This window comes from Notothenia rossii, assembly GCF_949606895.1.
Source record: "Notothenia rossii genome assembly, chromosome: 7".
In the NCBI taxonomy this organism is placed as follows: domain Eukaryota; kingdom Metazoa; phylum Chordata; class Actinopteri; order Perciformes; family Nototheniidae; genus Notothenia; species Notothenia rossii.
In genome coordinates this window covers 32,848,630-32,867,895 of record NC_136905.1, presented here as the reverse complement: position 1 = coordinate 32,867,895, position 19,266 = coordinate 32,848,630, and the positions used below count along the sequence as shown (strand labels likewise).

Here is a 19,266-nt window from a genome sequence, read left to right as displayed (position 1 = left end):
AAAGAGCTTTTTGAACATTAAAGCATGGAAACAGAATAGTGGGACAATATACAAATATGAAACCTGAAAAATTAGCATAATAATAATTTAAGATAGCATGGTATATGTATTGTTTGTATTATTTGATTAAGGAACCTGAAGACAATTAGTAAACTGGCATCAATTATGGTGTTAGGCTCTTCTACAGCATATGTTTCATACTTCTTTGAATTTTCAAATCACCACTCGCGCAGTAACATACTTGTGAGGGAATCATTCTGTCTAATAGCTTTAAAGTGGTGAAGTCTGGTTATACATGAACTCATTTGAAAACCTCATGGTGTCAGCAGCTGCCAGCGAGAGGTCTGAGAGGGTCTTGTGTGTGATGCTTTGTCATCGTCTGAGAGCGGGGCACCTGGGTGCGAGTGTTAATCTCAGCACATTCCCATTGAGGGCCAGGTAGCCTGCAGCCTAATCCTGAGAAGAGGAACGCTTTCATTACAGAACAACAAACACGAGGGCCACTGGGGAGCCGCCGCTTTCCCCGCTGTCAACGGATGGACGGACTACACAAGTGAGGTTACGTAATCAGAGCTGTGTGAACACCAGTGGTCGTATTAGCATGTGCACACATACATTTTCACACAATCTGCTCTTTTTCTTCCAGACATTTCACATCTACAGTAGAAATCACTGTGACATAAATGCAGCAGGGAGTTCACTCATGCAACACAAATGCACCTGCTGGCAAACACAAATAAGCCTTTGAGTGTGTGGTAATTGGGAAGGCTCATTGAGATATGCAAGGCGAAAGAGATGGCTCGAGATTGGAGCATCTCTGGAGTGTAAATACACAACATACAGCATGCATTGTGCTGTGTTTCACAAGCGCTCTGCTCCATTATCCCCACAGCCTGTACAAGAGGCGTAAACAAGATAACGGCAAATAAAGACCGTTAGCTGCTGGAGGAATCCAGACAATGGCGGCAATCACAGGTGTTTAACAGCTCTTGTCAGAAAATCCCATCCTCTCGAAAGGCTTTCTCATTGGGGAAGTGAAGCTTCGCCTCTCGAAAGCTGTCAACGCAACAACAAATGAACATGTTTTGTACTCCACCAGCAGGACCCAGATATTCATGAGAGGGAAATGTTGTTTGGCGCCTGTTAAGAGCGTGACAATGCCAAGCTGATTCACCAGATCATCTGGAGGAGCAGGGCTGCTTCATTACTCAACACTGTGGTTACATAAGTCTGGGTGCTGTCACTCAGATGTTGTTTATCATTTCTCTTTATTTTACATGAGCACTGTACATGTCTGAGCCTTCAGAATGTCCTATCTTACAGCTCATGTGAACAGCAGTTAAAAAGGAGTATACCAACAGTTTTAGGACACATTGGTCACTCTGTGATATCAAGATTAATATTAACTTCATCTGTGATTCTCAGGTAGTGAACAGAAAAAGATTCTGATTAATTATTCATCCTGGAAACTGTGGTTATTTAGAACGTGTGGTTGCAATATGAGGATATATTATGATCATTTTCAGGTTCATATTTATATTTTGTGCCTCTACTGTGACATGTTTCCATGCTTTAATGTTCACTATCTCCTTATTTCTCTCCTCTTTTCACCCTCTGTCTAAAACCAGAGCCCAGTCTGCTCTGATTGGTTATCTGGCCGACTCTGTTGTCATTGGCCAACCACTAAAAGTGAATGTGCCAGAAAATTCCCGCCCCTTAGCAAATCATGTACGTTGTTGGAGCACTAGCCAATAGAAGCGCAAGTGTTACATAGTGATATAATTATGTTATTGAAGTAAACAAAGGAGTCCTATCAAGGCGTTCAGGAAATACAAATACTTAAACTAAATTAGTCAATAAGTACGCAATAAGAAATGATAAAGAATGACTATGAATTGAGAAAAATAAATGATGAGCTCTGGTGCTAAATGGCTAGTTAAATACACTCACTTGCTGTGATCACACATTGTGAAATACGATATTCTGAGGTTAGGATGAAAGTCAACTTGAAAGTATGGAGATTAGCCTAGTTTAGCATAAAGACTGCAAGCAGTGGGAAACATATCTGAGCTTCTGCAACCGTTTTTTCATGTCTAGCTAACCATAGATTAGCAAAAAGATAATTTGAGATTTACAAAACATATTGAAGGAACGCTACACAGCCACCTTTCCTAAGCTCAAATAATCTTTTGCAAGTTTTCCAAATCAAGGGTTACCATAAAGCCACGGCTGTAGACAATGCGAGGAGGGTTAATCTAACCATTTCCGAAGGCAGCCAATCACATCCCAACGGCTACTAACAAGATACTTCCTACTGTATGCTTTAGGGCAGGGGTACTCAAACTATTTTGTTAAAGGTGCACTTGTGAATCTTATACAAGGTCAATGGTCCAGATCAATGCCAGTAAAGTCCCCCCCCCACCCCCGGAGCGGAGCAACGAAACTGAAATTAAGAAGCAGTTTTGGCGCGCAATGCCTGGGGCCCCCTTGAGGGGGTTTCCCGACATATCGTTGCAGTAAATTAAAGGGTGTTTCATGTTGTCGTTGCTGTGGACCTTCTTAATCTTTTAAGAAAAAATTGCATTAGAAAGTCAAGGTAAACTCGCGGTTAACTTGCGGTCTCTAATGCGTGTCACGCTCGCGCACACAAGTAAATATATATGCACGTTCATTCTCACAACGCGTCAGACAATGCACTTTGTGATGTCTTTTATACATAAATATGTATCCCCGGTGCGTCGGGGAACTCACACAGCATCAGAAAATAAAACCCTCTGTCTTTTCCTCCGTACCCAAATCTTTTAAAAACAGGGGTACAACGAGCGGATACAGATTTGCTGCCGATCTGACGTCAAATCGGCGGCGGACCCACAGAGAGTTGCTATCAGAAACAATGCCTGACGTGTTTTGGACGTAATCTCTTCTTTGTTTACATTAGCAAGCCTCGCTAACACTCAGAGCTAACCTGTACTGGAGAGCACGTGTTTAAAAAGCAGGAAATAAAAAAAGGAACTCACCTTGTGATAAACCCGCAAGAGAAAAAAGCATTTGAGATACTGTTTCAGAAATAATCTTTCATGTGGTTTAGAACAAGATGGCGTTTTATCTCCGGTAGAATTCTGATCAGGCATTAGCTCCGCCTCCTCTTTTTGTTTTCTTCAAGCTAAGGACCCAAAATCCGCATTTCTCTAACAGGGCTGCAAAAGAGGGGTATGATGAGCAGTATGAGGCATGGCTACAATGGGTGATCTGTTTCGTATTTTAAGCGCAAAACTTTACAGACATGTTTTGTATAGGTATGGCCCTACAATATATTTTTCCAATATAGCACGATAGGTCCACTTTAATTTTCATCAGATTCAGAAATTCTTTTTATTTATTTTTTTTCTATTTTTTTTTTTTTAATAATGGGACACAGGGATTGATTTGGAGTGCGGTCCGGATCCGGACCTTGGTCCGGAGTTTGAGAAGCCCTGCTTTAGGGTCATGCATATGTGTCAAAGGTTCAAGACTGGAAGTGGATGTTAGAAGTGTAGCCTCTAGATTTCCTAAAGGACTTTTTACAGCTGCACCGACACATCCACCACAACATTTTCATGCATGAGAAAAAATAGGACCAAGCAAAAACATAATCGCATCAGAGACACTGTCCTAATTTTAGAAGATAAGCCGCTTGTCACAGTCAATTGTGCTCTTTTATGTATCTGGGTTTTTCCTTTTAACTTATTCAGGATAACCCGGCCAACAGTTTTTCTTTGATTTGTGACCAAAGGGTCTCTCTGTGCTATATGAGCACTATGTAAGGTGAATATAAAATTAAACCAAATGAGCTTTCCATAAATCTGCAAACGCAATAAGTGCATGATGTCAGAGTGTGAAAATGAGGCTCTTTATATCATCCAAATGGCTTCCTGTTAAGCAAGAGACAGAAAATAAGGAGGTGATGGCTGAGGAGAGTGTGACACTGACCCTCCGTCGCAACAATTCAACTCTTATTGCCTGGGCTCCTTTCTCTGGACAGTTCTACAGGGCGGCTGGTGCTGATCGATGAGTTGTGGCGTCGGAGCGGGCTATCTCTCACCGACACTTCCACTGCCCCCGCTCATCTATCCTCTGTGGGAGTCTGCGCTGTCTCCGGCCACCCCGAGAGGCTGGGTGGCCCCCCCGACTGATGACCGCTGGCTTAGCAGGAAGAACACATCCATCTGTTGAGCTCAGGGCTCTCTGCTTCAATCATCGCACCTTCCTCATCTTCCTTTATGACTGATTCATATATGGGAGTAACGGATTACATGTGACAGGATTGTGTAATCACGATACTTAATGGAAAAGATTACTGTCATCTCTTACAGTTATTACAAAAGACAAAATCAGGTACATTAAAACAAATTGGGGATTGCTAGCAGGATACTTTTAAGTTTTCCCTTTCCTATGGGCTGTTATAGGTTTGTGTGCATGTAAATGGTCGGCAAAGGCTAAAACTCCAAAGTTCACACCAGAGGGAGTTTCTCTCCCACACATTAGTGGATTAGAGAGAAAGAGAGGGTGAGGGAGGAAGAGGAGAGGGAGGGATATGCATCAGACATGCACCATTGCGCTCTTCATACAGGGCAATTTATTAAAATTAATAACGCCCAGCCTTGCGCTGAAGGTTGAGCCCACAATAAACCTGACAGCGCTAAAGAGAGGCTGTGAGACTTACGCGTCGTCAGGCAAATAAACAATGTCATGTCAGTGTCCACTTTATTATCTGCACTGAACTCTTCCAAAGGAGTTAATTGCTTTCTTTTAAGCTCAGACACAGTCATATATTTCATCATTACCCTGAAAAGCTACACAAAGATTGCTGTAAGCCTCTTCGCCTTCACAGGCTTAGAATCACACTGCGGACCAATACAGCAGTGCACTGTGGGATGGGAGGAAATGAAAGCCAAATGGACATCTTAAATCCGACAAAGATGGTAAGAGGGTATGCGCGCTCACTATCTGCTGTAAAACTGTCCGCTCCCTGGACACTCTGCATTTATCACCTGACATAGCGCATTCCACAAGTATGCTAAATTGGATAATGAATCTCTCCCCCCCCAGGAGATGCAATAGATGAATAATTTGTTGCTTAAATTACGAGCCGGGGTGATATTGCATCATTCTAGGTGTGAGACGGTGTTGCTAAGGTGCTGTTTACACGAGAACGCAAACGTTTCTCTTTCGTGTAGCCCGTTCGTTCACACGAGGCCGTAACGTACCAGTAGCTATTGCTACTGACCATGCTACAGATGTTAGTGCAAAATCTACAGCTCCTCTACCACAACCATCAGCAACAAGTGGACATGGAGAACTACATGAACTACATGTTGCAAAATCCACCGCGGGGTATAAACAGAAGGGCAACCATGGCAACCATGCTCGGGGTCTTCTTTGCTGCTTTTGGTGTATTTTGTGGCGGAAGGGGGGGTTGGCATCAGAAAATACAGTACTATTAGAAATCAGCTGTTTATTAGGCTGCAAGGGGTAATTCTCACCTAAAGAGGGAGGACACTCCTCAGATGTCTTAAACAGATGGGACATCGTAAAACAGTAAACACACAAGCATACAATAGCGTAGGCCTACTATTTGTTATTAGTTATTAGAAATCAGCTGTTTATTAGGCTGCATTTATGCAGTTCAAGGGATAATTCTCACCCACCTCTTGCTCTTGCCCTGCACTTGTACAGTATGTGCCAGTTTAGCTGGTTCTTCCACCAGCTCAACTCTGTCCCTCATCATGAACACAGGCTGTATATCTGAACTCGCGCCCTCATCATTCTCTTCATCATCTTGCACTTGTTCTAAGCTGCTGCTGATAGTGCTTGTAGCAGCGCTGCTGCCAAAAAGGTCTGTCAATTTGAGACATGTATATGCTTCACCTGCGAGTGACTTCACCTTTTTTTCTCTTGCCTTATCGGCCCCACCTTTTTCTTTTCGTTTTCTTTGATCCATGTTTTTTCATTCTCCCTGGTTGCGGTCGAATAGTCCAAAAATCAGCTCCTAACATCTACCCCTATCGTCTATCCCTTGACCTCGGTGTGAAACGTCACAGGGTTAAGGGATAGTGGATAGGAGAATTCAAAAGGATTCAGGAGAAGAGACTGCGGTGCTTTGAGAATCCGACTGCACTTTCACTATCCAACGTGTTTATGATGCGCCAGCGGACGTCATAAATGTGCGTCTGCTGCTGTGGGGAAACTATGGAAACTACAGTTTTCTATACAGCAGACTACAACATGGATGTATAATAAGAAGGAGGGACTACTGTAAACTCATCTAGAGACTCTGCACCGTGCTCTGATGCTGTTGTTTTATGCTTTATGAACGTGGACAACAGAGAAACATATTCTTCATGACAAAAGTTGGAATTTAAATAAAAAAGGAAAGTGAAACTTATGCTTGTCACCCTCTCCCTCCGTTCCACATTAATACAAATGATCCCAATACGTATGATTGTATAGGTGTTTCTCAATGTCGAGGACGCTTGCTTCAGAAGCGAGGCAAGAATCCTTCCTAGCCTCGGAAAATGAAGAATTGTGGGACAGGCTAACAAGTGTGCGTCATATGCGAGGCCCCGCCTTAAATGGAGTGCGATTTCCGCCAAAGATTTGAAAATTGGTCCGTGCGCAAAGCATTGTGGGGATTTTAAGACCGCGGAGTCTACACATGTGCAGCCTCGAAATTTCTCGCTACGAAGTACAACGGCCTCGGTAGAATTCCAAGTATGCTGGACATTGGAACAGTCCTTCGGCGGCACTCGATGACGTAGTATGTTTGAAATAGTGGCTCTGGAGCAGCCTTCCTTGACATTGAGAAACAATGTCAACCCCTGTCTGCCGCGGCGACTAATCCCTTTTCTTCGTGTGGCTATTTTTTTTTCTTCTTCGTGTGTGATTATTTGACAGATAAGAACCACACAACTGTATTAGCGGCCGCTGTCGCCCTCTGTCGGCCGTCAGCGCAACTTAAACGATGACGTTAAACAATCTTTTTTTAAAAGGGCCGGCCGGCCGTCAACGGCCCTTGACGGCCGGCCGTTCTGTGGTTCTCCAGATTCTCCAGATGGCCAGTCCGCACCTGGGCATGTGTGATAACTGAACAGTGCCAAATCAGACATCATCATCATCGGCCCCCCATCCCGTATCAAAGACATCCAGAATTTCAACTTCACCATTGACAGCCACACTCTATCTCCCCCCCCTCACATCCGCAACCTCGGAGTCATTTTCGACAGTCAGCTCAAATTCAACCACCACATAAATCACATCACGAGGACCGCCTTTTTCCACCTCAAAAACATTGCCCGTCTCCGCCCATCACTCTCCTCCTCTGCTGCTGAAATCCTGATTCATGCATTCATCACTTCACGACTCGACTACTGCAATAGCATCTTCTATGGCATACCATCCAACCTCCTCAATAAACTCCAACATATCCAGAACTCTGCTGCCCGCCTCCTCACCCACACCCGCTCCCGAGACCACATCACTCCCATCCTCCAGAACCTCCACTGGCTCCCCGTCCGTCAAAGAATCCACTTCAAAGTCCTCCTCATAACTTACAAAGCCCTCAACAACCAGGCCCCCCCCTACCTCACAGACCTGCTGCACCACCACACCCCTTCCCGCTGCCTCCGCTCATCAGAAGCCAACCTCCTATCCATCCCCACCCGCACCAATCACCGGACCTGGGGGGACAGAGCCTTCTCCGTCGCTGCCCCCTCCCTCTGGAACTCACTCCCACAACCCATCAGAGACTGCACCGACCTCACCACCTTCAAAAAACTAACAAAAACTCACCTCTTCAATCTGGCTTTTCATGTGTGATTGTTTTTGTATTATTTGACTTTAACTTTAACTATATATTTATTTGTTGTTCCTTTCTTCTCTTTTCTTTTTTTTCTTCACTATTATCTGTAAAGCGTCTTTGAGCACCTGTAAAAGCGCTAACAAATTAAATCTATTATTATTTATTATTATTATAAATATTCATACCCTTAAGTACAACAACATGTCCATCTTAATCTACACCTCATACCTAAACTCTCTGCAAAACAACAAAATGTCAAGACAGAATTACTGAGCTTTAATGGACAGGAAAGATAAACTAAGCTAAGCTAAGCTAACCGCATTACGACTAACTCCATGGTTAGTTAATACAGAGACATTAGAATCATATTATTCTTCTCATTCTACTTTTAAAAAGAAAGCAGATATGCAGATACAAAAAAAATGCATTTCAGAGAGAGTATAAAGGGAAATTATGAATTTCAAATATTTACCGAAAGTAAAAAAAGGTAAGGTAAAGTAAAGTAGTTCTGTATCTCCTAGTGTCATATGAACAGTTTTCAGCATATTTTGATGCTCAGGATAATATTGCAGTTATTTTAGCCAGGATTATTGTGTTTAAAATCGAATTTGTCCATGCTTATTATCAAACATCTTCTCAGTTATTTAATATTAAGATTTCCTGTACAGCATCCTTAACCAGGCATGAAAATCACTCACCTTTCGGCGTTTTGAAACCAAAATAGGTGACCTACGTGAATCGTGTAGATTCGATGAGAAAATATTTAAGGGGGGGGGGGGGGTAGGTTCAGAGGCCGTAATGGTACGCACCGTTGGGTGACGAGTGGAAGACGAGACCCAATCACTGCCGCTGAGAGAGTCTCTCAGCGGCAGTGATTGGGTCTCGTCTTCCACGGTGCGTACCGTTACGGCCTCTGAACCATCCCCAGAGATTCAGTGAACTGTGAACAGGTGCGCGTGCCCAAAGGGACCTGATCATTGGTTTACAAGCAGTTCGCTTCGCTCGTGCTGACCAGAGCGGGATCCAGACCACCATCAGAAGCTGAAAGCACGCCTGGCCTCCGCGATTTACCTGACTGAATTTGGTGAGTGATGGTTTCAATCATTTTAATATTTTCTGGTATATCTAAGTTACCCAGGAGCTCTGTTGACATAGGCTTAGCTAACGTTAGCTACAGCTTGATGAATTGAGTCATTGAACACAGCAGGAGAGAATGCAACGTTAGACAGCTAGCAATAAAGCTCCGGTAGAAAATGATTAGCTAACGCTACCGTTAACGTTAGACTAACATTAGGTAGATATCGTTACTAAAGTTAGATGCTAGCTTGTATAGCTTACGGTAAATCACAAAAAATAAAAACTGGTTAATGTTTGTGCTACTTTCTAAAATCTCTACAACTCATTTTTCCAGGACGTGTTGGATGATTTTGAGGTGAGGGGACTGACAAGGCTGAAGGGTAAAGTGGTCCACCGTTCTATCAATAAGGCTAAACTAGAAGTTAGTGCTAACACTAATACAAACATTATTTTTGCAGAATGAGTGTGTTAGGGGAGAAGGATTCAGCCATTGTTAAACAGCTGGATTCTGGATTGAAATGCAGCTGGAACTAGTCGTGGCTAAAACCGGAAGGAATTAATTACATGATTTGTGTTCTAGGCAATGGTCCTTGGAACCTTGGCGGAGCATTCCATCATTTTCTAAGGCTCCTGTAATTGTTGAGCTTGCCCAGACCCTTTCCTTGGATAAACCAGCTTTGCAGGGAATGAAGCTGTCGCGGACGGCAGCTTCATACAAGATGATCCATGGTCTAGGTATTTACATTTTCTTTCTTACCTACTATTTCAGTGTTTTAATTTCCATTTTAGTGAACTGCACACATAAAACATGTTCCTTAAACTACCATGTTGCTATATATACTGCTATGTTGCCAGAATTACCTGTTGTATGATTTATATTGTACCAATTAGATTATGCATGTGATGTGACAAATCTGTCCAACTTTGTGTAGGGCGGACCTACTCTGAGAGGACCTTTTCCAACATGAAGATATTTCCCTTTTCGTTAAATTTAGACGAGAGTACCTCCAACAACAACAAAAAGGTTGGTCTCATATTAAGCTATTGCCATCAAAGTCCTTCTGTTTTTGCTTCAGTGTATGCCCTGTAAAATGTTGCATGGCTAATAAACCTTTTTATGTTGAAGATCCTCTCCATGCTCGTTTGCTACTATCATGCAGACTTGAGGAAGGTGATAGTGGAGCATTTGGGGTCCTTGGAGATCATGACGGTGAATGCTGCTTCTTTAGAGAAGTTGCTCTGTGAGTTCTTTGAGAAAAACAACATCCCGTGGAATAACCTTGTGAGTATGCTGATGAACTCGTGTGTTGTGATGAGTTGCAGCAAGACCGGTCTCGAGATCAGGATGCACCAATACTGTCCCAACTGCTCGATGTTGATGGGGACTCCTGTCATCATATACACAATGCGGCAAAGAAGTTCTCAGAGCCATTTGACAGCTACTTGGAGAAGCTGTTCAGTGATCCCCAGGTTGACCATCAGTGGAGTCCAGACCAGGTAAACAAAATGCAGCTCTAGTCTAGACCACGGCTGCTGGCCCTACTGTACTGTACTGTGGTAAAACTATGGAATGTGTAGAATGTCTATGTCTCTTTCAAAATATTTTTCTGTCTTTTGAAAGCCCGTATCAAGGTGGTTCAGGAGGAACTCAACAGGAAAGGTGATGAGACTTGATGTTCCAATCCCTTATAATAATTAGCACTTATACTTGTTTTGAAGTTACTAATGAGGAGGAATATGTATTGTGTTTCACAGGCATGACTTCACAAGGCCGTGAGAGAAAAAAGAGGGTATGTCAGAAGCTGTGGCATGAGGAGACGACAACAGTCTTACGGCTCAGCATCTACATGGGTTTGTTGGCTATTCTCAAGGAGTATGTCATGGTTTTCCAGGTGGGTGTTAGTTTTGCTTGGAATTACTGCAACTTGAATGCACGTGCATGCACATCCAATGTTGGCAATCAATACATTTCATAAGAATTTGTTTTACATACACAGGGTAGCCAGACATTGGTTCACAAACTTCATGATCGGCAGCTTGAGCTGTTCCTGGCCTTCATGGCTTGCTTCGTGAAGGCCGAACACATTACTAAGGTAATTAACTCCTCCTCACACCCACTCTGCCTACATTAATATATTGATTTTATCCCTATTTTCACTTTTCTGTTGTCTGTGCTATTAGTTGAGTGTTTCCTTTTTTGTTAAGCAACCTGGGGTCTTTTGAAAGGCACTTAAGGTATTACTCCCATTAATTACTTCCCTTACACAGCTGTCTCCCAGGGCTCTGAGGGAGATAGTCCTGGAGGATCATATGCTGCTGCCCTCCAAGGAGGTCTATGTGGGACAGGAGGCTGACACGTTCAGGAGCCAGAATCCCAATCATGCTGTAAGTACCCTGCATCACCTGCATGACCTTTTTTCTCAATTGTTTTTAAACTTAAATAATGGTCAGTTTTTGGTGTTTTGTGTCAGCTGTTGGTGCCATTCCTAGCAGACGTCAGGAAAGCCTACATCACCACTGCAGTGTACCTCCAGAAGAAGCTCCCCTTGGCCAGTCCGACTCTTACAGCCCTGTCTGCTCTAGACCCTCTTCTGAGAGGCCACTCACAGGCAACCATCCAGTTTAAGAGTTAAGAATAACATTTAAAGTTTTTTTTGCCATATTACCAGGTACTTTAGGATTTTTGTTACCTCATGTCCTTAAACTGATTTCAATTTCTCATCCATTTCTTGGCAGGCTGAGTGGTATGCTGCGGCACCTCTTGCCAGCAGACCAGGACATCCAGATAGAACTTGTGCGGTTCAATGTTGACCTGACCATCCCCAGTTTCAAGGAGGGAGAGAGCATCGTTGAGTGGTGGGGTCATGTCTTTGACAAGCCAGATAAGTACCCCTCCCTGAGTGTGATGGTTAAATGTTGCCTCTCCATCTTTCACGGACCAAGGGTTGAGTCTTCTTTTAGTTTGATGAATGAAGTAATTGACCAAAGAAGTGGCAACATGAATGTACTAACATTTAATGCAATCCAGACGGTCAAGTACACCCTGCAGTCCAGGGGGAAGACAGCCGTGCAGCTCTTCAGAAGGGAGGATGTGAAGTTCGGGGAGGTGGACAGAACACTATGCAAGAACATCAACTCTGCAGCAGCCACATACAAACGCCAGCAGAAAATGAATCAGAAAGAAAAGCAGCAGCAACAGAGCAAGTATGGCTCCCAAGCATCTGGCAGTGCTCAGTAGGCCGAGAAACCGACTGCTGAAGAAGAGAAAAGGGCGAGGCTGAGACATGTGGCAAAACAGCGAAAGCGGGCCATGGAGACACTGGTGGTCCAGGCAAAGAAGAAAAAACGAGATCTGGTTCTGAGAGTATTACGAACTTTGTCCTTAAGTCTCAGGAGGGAGTGTTTCAGCTGTAACTACAGTATCACAAGGACATCCCTTTCCTCTCCCTTTCATTCAGTATTTTGTACAAAACAAGATTGATTGTATTCCTTTTCTTTTTTTTTTTTACTTACATTTTTATTTACATTTTTATAAAAATACAAAACCACATATAGTTCAGTATACACTTGAATTAGAAACCCATTGAAGAAGAATAAAAAGAAAATACAAATAATAATAAAAACAAGCAAACAGTGACATGGAAGATTTCTATCCTATTTTAATGCAACATCATGGTCTGGTTCCAACTCTCAATTTGTGGTGTCGTTCATTTTTCTTTTATATTCAACCCATTTTTCCCATTTGGACTCAAATTCCCTTCCTGGACGGTCAATATGTGTGTGAATCTCTCCATATTCAATATTTCCTGTACTACTCCCAGCCATTGCTCCTTTGTAGGTGGATCTGCTTTGTACCATGCTCTGGTAATTGTTTTCTTGCTTGCAGCCAGCAGCACCTTAATCAGGTATCTGTCCCCACCCTGTGTGTTTTCCTGCACCAGATTCCCCAAGTATAACATCAGGCCGGTCTTAGGAACCTCATAACCTAATATCCCCTTCAATACTCCCCATACTTCCACCCAGTATCCCTTCATCTTTTGGCATTTAAATGTGTTTTTTGTGTGGTCGGCCCCAACCTCGTCGCATTGCCTCCAGCATGCGTTCTGTTCCGGGGCATACCTCCCTTTTATCTTTGGGCTTATGAAGTATCTGATTATGTTTTTCCACCCAAGTTCCCTCCATACCCTTGACCTAGTAGTTGAATGCTGCACTCTACATACATTATACCATTCTTCCTCTGTCATATCAATCCCGAGTTCTTTCTCCCACTTTTCTTTTATATATAGAGTTGAATTCCCCCTACTCTCCAACAGAGCTTGATATAGAGCTGAAATCACCCTGCTTTTCTTCCCTTCATATGCTTCAATCATTACCTTAATTACCCCATTTTGTTTAGTGTTTTTATCCATTTTTATCTCTTTTATATAATAGTCTCTCACCTGTAAGTATCTAAAATGGTCACCCCTTTCCAGATCGAACTTATCTCTTAGATATTGAAAACTCTGCATTTCCCCTTTTTCCACCATCCTACAGTACATATTGCTGTGATGCCCCCTCGGGCCCATCGTTTAAAACCTGCATCTTCTTTTCCCGGCTGGAATTTATTATCATTTGTTATCCATCTCAAAATCTTTGTCTGTTTTCCTATTTTGTATCTCTTTATTACCGTGTTCCAAGTGTTTAAAGTGAATTTTGTGATTGGGTCTAATACGTTTTCCTGTGTCGTGAATAATTCTTTATCCCCGAGTAGTTTTTGAATCTGGTAGTTTTCCCCATTTGTTTTGATGTCCTTCCATTTAGCTACGTATTCCATATTACACCAGCATGCCACTGTTCTGATTTGTGCTGCATAATAATAATCCTGGAAACTCGGCACTGCCAATCCTCCTCTCCCTTTGGGTAGCTGCAGTGTCGCAAGCCTAATCCTGGGCCTTTCCCCCCCCCAAATAAACCTTGAAATCCATTTATCCCATTCCATAAATTGACTTTGTGGAATAGATATAGGTAGTGATTGCTAAAGGTACAGTAGCCTAGGCAGTATATTCATTTTAACTATTTCAATCCTTGAACTAAGGTCTAAGGTCTGTATTGTCCACCTACATAAATCCCTCTTGATATTCTGATTGATCTGCGTATAATTTGCATTATATAATTTGTCTAACCCTTTTGTGATGTTAACCCCTAAATATTTAATTGTATCCATGTTCCATCTAATTCTGTATTTGTCTTTGATCTCTGGTGTTGGTGTGTAGTTTAGTGCTAAAATCTGTGTCTTTGTCACGTTTAGTTTGTACCCTGAGTATTGTCCATATTCCTCCAGTAAATCCATCAGTATCTGGAAGCCCACGTCTGGTTGCCCCATGTATGCTATCAAGTCGTCCGCAAATAGTCCCAATTTGTGTTCTAAACCTCCTGCCTCAACCCCCTTTATATTCTGGTTCTGCCTAATTGCTTGGGCCAATGGTTCGATGAAGATATCAAAAAGTGTTGGGGAGAGACAGCAGCCCTGTCGACCTCTCTAATTTAACCCGATCCGTCAGACTACCGTTCACTTTCACTCTAGCTGTTGGTTCATGATACAATGATTTTATACATTTGATTGACTTTTCATTAAATCCAAACTTTTCTAAGACATTATACAAATAGACCCAGTTCACACTATCAAAAGCTTTTTCTGCATCTATACTCACTAAAATTGCACTGTCTCCCCTCCTTTGGGCCTCCTCCACTATATGAATTGTTTTCCTTATATTGTCTTGTGTCTATCTCCCTCTAATAAAACCAGTCTGGTCCTCATCTATAATGTCGGGCATGAATGTCTCAAATATTTTCAAAATTATGGACGTATACATCTTGTAGTTTACATTAAGTATGGATATTGGTCTAAAGCTACTACATAATTCTTTATCCTTGCCTTCCTTGGGAATTGTAGTAATGATAGCCTCTATCCATGACGGGGGAGTTTTGTTCTCTTTCATACTATATTTAAATGATGCCAACAGTAAGGGGCTTAATTCCGATTTGAATATCTTATAAAATTCGGATGGCAGCCCGTCGCTGCCTGGTGACTTACTATTTTTCATTCTACTAATTGCATCCCCCATCTCTTTTTCTGTAATATCTGAGTTCAATAACCTATTCTGTTCTTCTCCTATCGATGGTAGGTCAAGCCCCTCTAAAAATGCCTTCATACTCTCTTCCTCTGCTGCAGTTGGTTGTGCGTATAGTGTCCTATAATAATCCTCAAATGTTCTCTCTATTTCTTCCGGCTCTATTAGTAACTCATTGGTTTTAGGATTCCTAATCTTATGTATAGTGTTTAATGTTTGTTGTGCCCTTATTTTTCTAGCCAATAATTTATTTGCTTTGGGCCCCCCTTCATAAAATACCTGCTTTACAAACCTAGCTTTCTTCTCCACCTCTATTAATAATATATTTTCTATCTTCCCTCTAATGTCCTTAACCTTCCTAAGTGTCTCTGGGTCATTTGTATTTTTATGTTGCCTCTCTAATTATTTTAGTTGCCCAGTTACATTTTGATAGAGTTCCAGTCTGGTTCTTTTAAGGTGTGCTGTTTGTGCTATTAGTTTCCCACTTAATACTGCCTTTAGTGCATCCCACAGAATAGTTGGGTCTACTTCCCCGTTATCATTTTCCTCGTTATATCTGATTATCTCTCTTTATTTCTTCCACTAACCCCTTATTGTTTAATAGACCCACATTCAATCTCCAGACGGTGTTCTTCCTCCTACCATTTAGATTCAATGTTAGATATATTGCACTATGGTCAGACAGGTCTGTAACACCTATTCTACAGTCTTCTACCCTATATTTATCTCCCTTTGACATAAAAAAGTAATCTATCCTAGAATAGACTGAGTGTGGGTGTGAGTAGTGTGTGTAGTCTCTATCTAGTTTGTGTATATCTCTCCATATATCTGTGATTCCTAGTTCCCTCAGTTGTATGTTCATGTATCTGACAATGTGCGTCCTAGCCTTCCTTGTACTTGTTGTATCCAAATCATAGTTTAGTACCACATTGAAGTCCCCCCCCGCAAATCAGGATTCCTTCCATTTCCACAGCTATGATATCAAACAATTCCTTAAAAAAAGTCTTATCGCTGTCCGGTGGGGCGTAAACATTAATTAGTGTAACCATTTGTCCTTCCATTTTTCCCTTGATCACCACATACCTCCCCTCTCTCTCATATATTTCTTTGTTTATTTCAAATTTTACTGAGTTCCCAATTAGTGTAGCCACCCCTCTCCTACCTTGCTTAAATGAACTTTAAAATGTGTTATTATATCCATACCTTTTCAGTTTTTCATGTTCTTGTACTGATAGGTGAGTTTCTTGCAATAAGATAACCTGTATCTCTTCCTTTCTAAATTTGGTTAATACTTTCCCCCTTTTAATCGGACTGTTCAAACCATTGACATTTAACGACACCATTTTGATTCCCCTACGTTGCATTATATTTCCCTTCAAAGCACATTTTCGTTCCCTCCATGTCACAAAACACAATATATATAGTAGCAGCAACCGCTAAGTTAAACAAATACAAATTAAACATCAGAACTTGGTCTTTCAAGGTTTTCGGGGGTTTCAAAAATATCCCCCTTTCCACCGCTGGTGGGTGGAAGGTAAGGCCTCTCCTAGTGAGAGGGCCCCCTCTAGTGGCGGAGATCTCTCCTGTGGCTGATCTCCCAAGCTCACTATAATTGTCCAGCGTGTGGTTTAAACTCCGGAGCTCCCGGCCGGAACTTTGTGAACATTTTTGATATAGTCTTTAAACCCCTGGTCTCTGTATTGGCGATGGAGGTGATTCTATGTTTCTAGTGAATTAGCACTTCTTTAAATTAGTCCGAATCAAATCGTAAAATGTTATAGATAAATAATTCCCCAGCCTGCATACATGTCCATACAGGTTCCTTTTATGAAAACAAATAACAATCTTACTTACTCACCCACTGCAGTGTTTCAAAGTGGCACAAAATAAAAGGCTATAGCATTTATAAGTAATTTGGTTAAATCTGTTTGTGTCTGTGCTGTCTTTTTCTGATCGCCGTGGCCCGTCACCTATCATCCTTCTGTCTTTTCAACGCCGTATCTTGTTCCCTCATAGACTACTCGTCAACACCCTCGATACGGTGCCGGTCTTCCCTCACTCCCATCTCGTTGTTGTCTCCCCGCTCTCGTCTCCGAAGTCTGGTCCACTTGCGCGCTGCCTCCAGTCTCTGCAGCAGCGTAGGTCTCTCTACTCCCGGGTCCGGCACCTGCCAGCCTCTCTGCCGCATTGCCCTTGCCGCGTCCTGAGCACTCTTATACACTATCGTTCCTTCGTTCCAGTAAACCCTCAGTGTGTCCATTGGAGATTGAAAACGAATCCCCTTATCTTTGAGAATTCTCTTGAGCCCCGCATATTTCCGACGTTTAACCGCCACCTCAGAAGAATAATCGTGGTCGAATGTCACTCTCCGTCCCTTCACTTCCATCGCCGTTCTTCAGGCCGTCTTAATGACGTTCTCCTTGACCTCGAACCTCAAGAAGTTGACAATAATGGCTCTTGGGGGTTTGTCTGGTTGTGGTTTTGGAGCAGGTGCCCTGTGCGCCGTTTGAATCTCCAATTTAATATCCTCCGACATTCCCAGCTCCTTGTGAATTAACCTGTGAGACCGAGTCTCCCTCTATTCCCTCCTTCAACCCCCAGATTCGTATATTATTTCTTCTCGACCTCCCTTCTATGTCGGACAGCTTATCTTGGAGCTTGGTTTGTTGTTCAAGAGAGGCCGTAATAATGTCCTGGACGTCGGTACTCCACTCCTCGACCCCAGCCGTACGCTCTTCTAGGATCTCCATATCCTTCTTTTGGGCCTGCATCTCCGCCTCAGCGGTCTCAAATTTGAAGCTATCAAGCCCTTGCTTCATATCTTCTCTTTGTTTGTCTATATATTCTCTCAGTTGTCCCATTTCTTCATGTACTCTTAGATTTTCTTCCATCCGGCTGCCAATTTGATCCAGTTTAGCATCCATGTTGTGCTGGGCTTTCTCGAGTTTATCCCGCATGGCATCTAAGCTAGTCTGCAGCGCCGACACCCAGCAAGGTTGCTCGTCGTTGCTAGCTTTAGCGTTAGCGGCTGACTGTGTTCCATCTGGACCTGCATCTCTCTCGGCTTTTTTTCGGCTTTCGTCTTTTTCTCCGTTCCTTTCTTATTTACTAATTTGCTCATGACCTATTCTTCCAACTTCGAATTAAATTTGTCGGGGTTTTCTTCCTTTTTGAACTTATTTGGCCGGGAGCTCCTCTTCTTAGCTGCTTATCGCCTCATGTGTAAACCGGAAGTCCCTGTGTTCCTTTTCTATGTTGACCTTAACAGTTTTAAAATAATATATCACTATCCCTTGAAAAGTGTTGTTTTGATAATGCTGGAAACCACTGTATTGTGTGTTTTAGGCTATCTTTGCCAATAAAATGTATTCAAATCTGAATTACATAACATTGTATTGGCTGTCAGTCATGATGGAAGAGTAGACAAGTTAAGTTACAGCATGTCCACCATCTGCATATGCATTAAGCCATTTGCATTAAGCCCTTACCACATTGTGCCTCATATACTGTAAATGTTAGACCCAGTGACAGGCTGGCATGAAATGTCTTGCATAATACTTAGTAAGGAGGCCATAATATTTTTCACTCATGGCTGAAGTTAAGTTTCTCCAGCTCTCCCCAGGTTGGCAAAAAAATGCATCTCAAAATGCATCAGATTGATGCTTTAAAATATGGAATATTCAAAATGTTCTTCCGGGGAGCATGCCCCAGGACCCCCCTAGAGCAGGGGGCTGCAACCTTTTTGACCAAAAGAGCCATTTTGCTCCTTTTTCCCCAATTTTTTTTGTCTGGAGCCACAAAACATAGTTCATAGCTTGATAGCTAATAAAGTTGTATTTATTTTTATATCAGAAAAAAACTACAGTTTTTTTGCATTTATTAGGCTATTTATTACATTATATAAAACTGTTAACCTCTAATAAGAAACAAATAACTCCTATAAGGAGAATTACAAATAATACACAGGCCTACTTTAAAATGAATTAAACACAGCACTTGGGGAGTCCTCTGCACATTTGAAGGAAAAAAAAATATTATTAAAATGGGCCCACTTTGAAATAAATAAAACATATAGCTGCACCCTAAAAAGAGTTAAAGGTAGGGTAGGTAAGAATGGAGAAACCAGCTCGTGTGCGCTAGAATTTGAAAATACACAACCGGGAAAAATAGGCCTCTTCCTTCAGACTTTCTTACAGATTCCCTCCTCCAACACACACGAACGCGCATCATCAATGAGGCCAC

The 19,266-nt window shown here is 42.3% G+C and overlaps 2 protein-coding genes across 12 annotated transcripts in view; one reads left to right on the top strand and one right to left on the bottom strand.

Annotated features, from left to right (window-relative positions):
- The window catches only part of oxr1a (oxidation resistance 1a), a 252,747-nt gene that overhangs the window by 97,240 nt on the left and 136,241 nt on the right, over positions 1 to 19,266 (bottom strand). The gene's annotated exons all lie outside the window — the stretch shown is intronic.
- On the top strand, positions 8,697 to 14,717 carry LOC307046217 (uncharacterized protein). 8 transcript variants are annotated; one of them, XM_079692484.1, is made up of 12 exons: positions 8,697 to 8,921; positions 9,249 to 9,294; positions 9,495 to 9,649; positions 9,847 to 9,938; positions 10,041 to 10,155; positions 10,238 to 10,411; positions 10,536 to 10,574; positions 10,670 to 10,806; positions 10,912 to 11,007; positions 11,183 to 11,299; positions 11,386 to 11,542; positions 11,651 to 14,717. In XM_079692484.1, exons 8-12 carry the CDS (start codon positions 10,672 to 10,674, stop codon positions 11,653 to 11,655), a joined length of 510 nt encoding a protein of 169 aa, XP_079548610.1. In that variant the 5' UTR covers positions 8,697 to 8,921; positions 9,249 to 9,294; positions 9,495 to 9,649; positions 9,847 to 9,938; positions 10,041 to 10,155; positions 10,238 to 10,411; positions 10,536 to 10,574; positions 10,670 to 10,671; the 3' UTR covers positions 11,656 to 14,717. The 8 variants fall into 8 exon arrangements, 7 of the variants coding, with proteins under 7 accessions (XP_079548610.1, XP_079548612.1, XP_079548615.1 ...); XR_013810088.1 differs by having other exon boundaries at positions 10,041 to 10,124; positions 10,670 to 11,007; XM_079692486.1 differs by lacking the exon at positions 9,249 to 9,294.

What these genes read in the sequence shown, in the direction of transcription:
- LOC307046217 (XM_079692486.1), top strand. Translation starts at nt 10,672, where the DNA reads ATGACTTCACAAGGCCGTGAGAGAAAAAAGAGGGTATGTCAGAAGCTG. An exon ending in AGGCCGAACACATTACTAAG is followed by an intron (nt 11,008 to 11,182) that starts GTAATTAACTCC and finishes TCCCTTACACAG; the next exon opens with CTGTCTCCCAGGGCTCTGAG. An exon ending in GCCAGAATCCCAATCATGCT is followed by an intron (nt 11,300 to 11,385) that starts GTAAGTACCCTG and finishes GTTTTGTGTCAG; the next exon opens with CTGTTGGTGCCATTCCTAGC.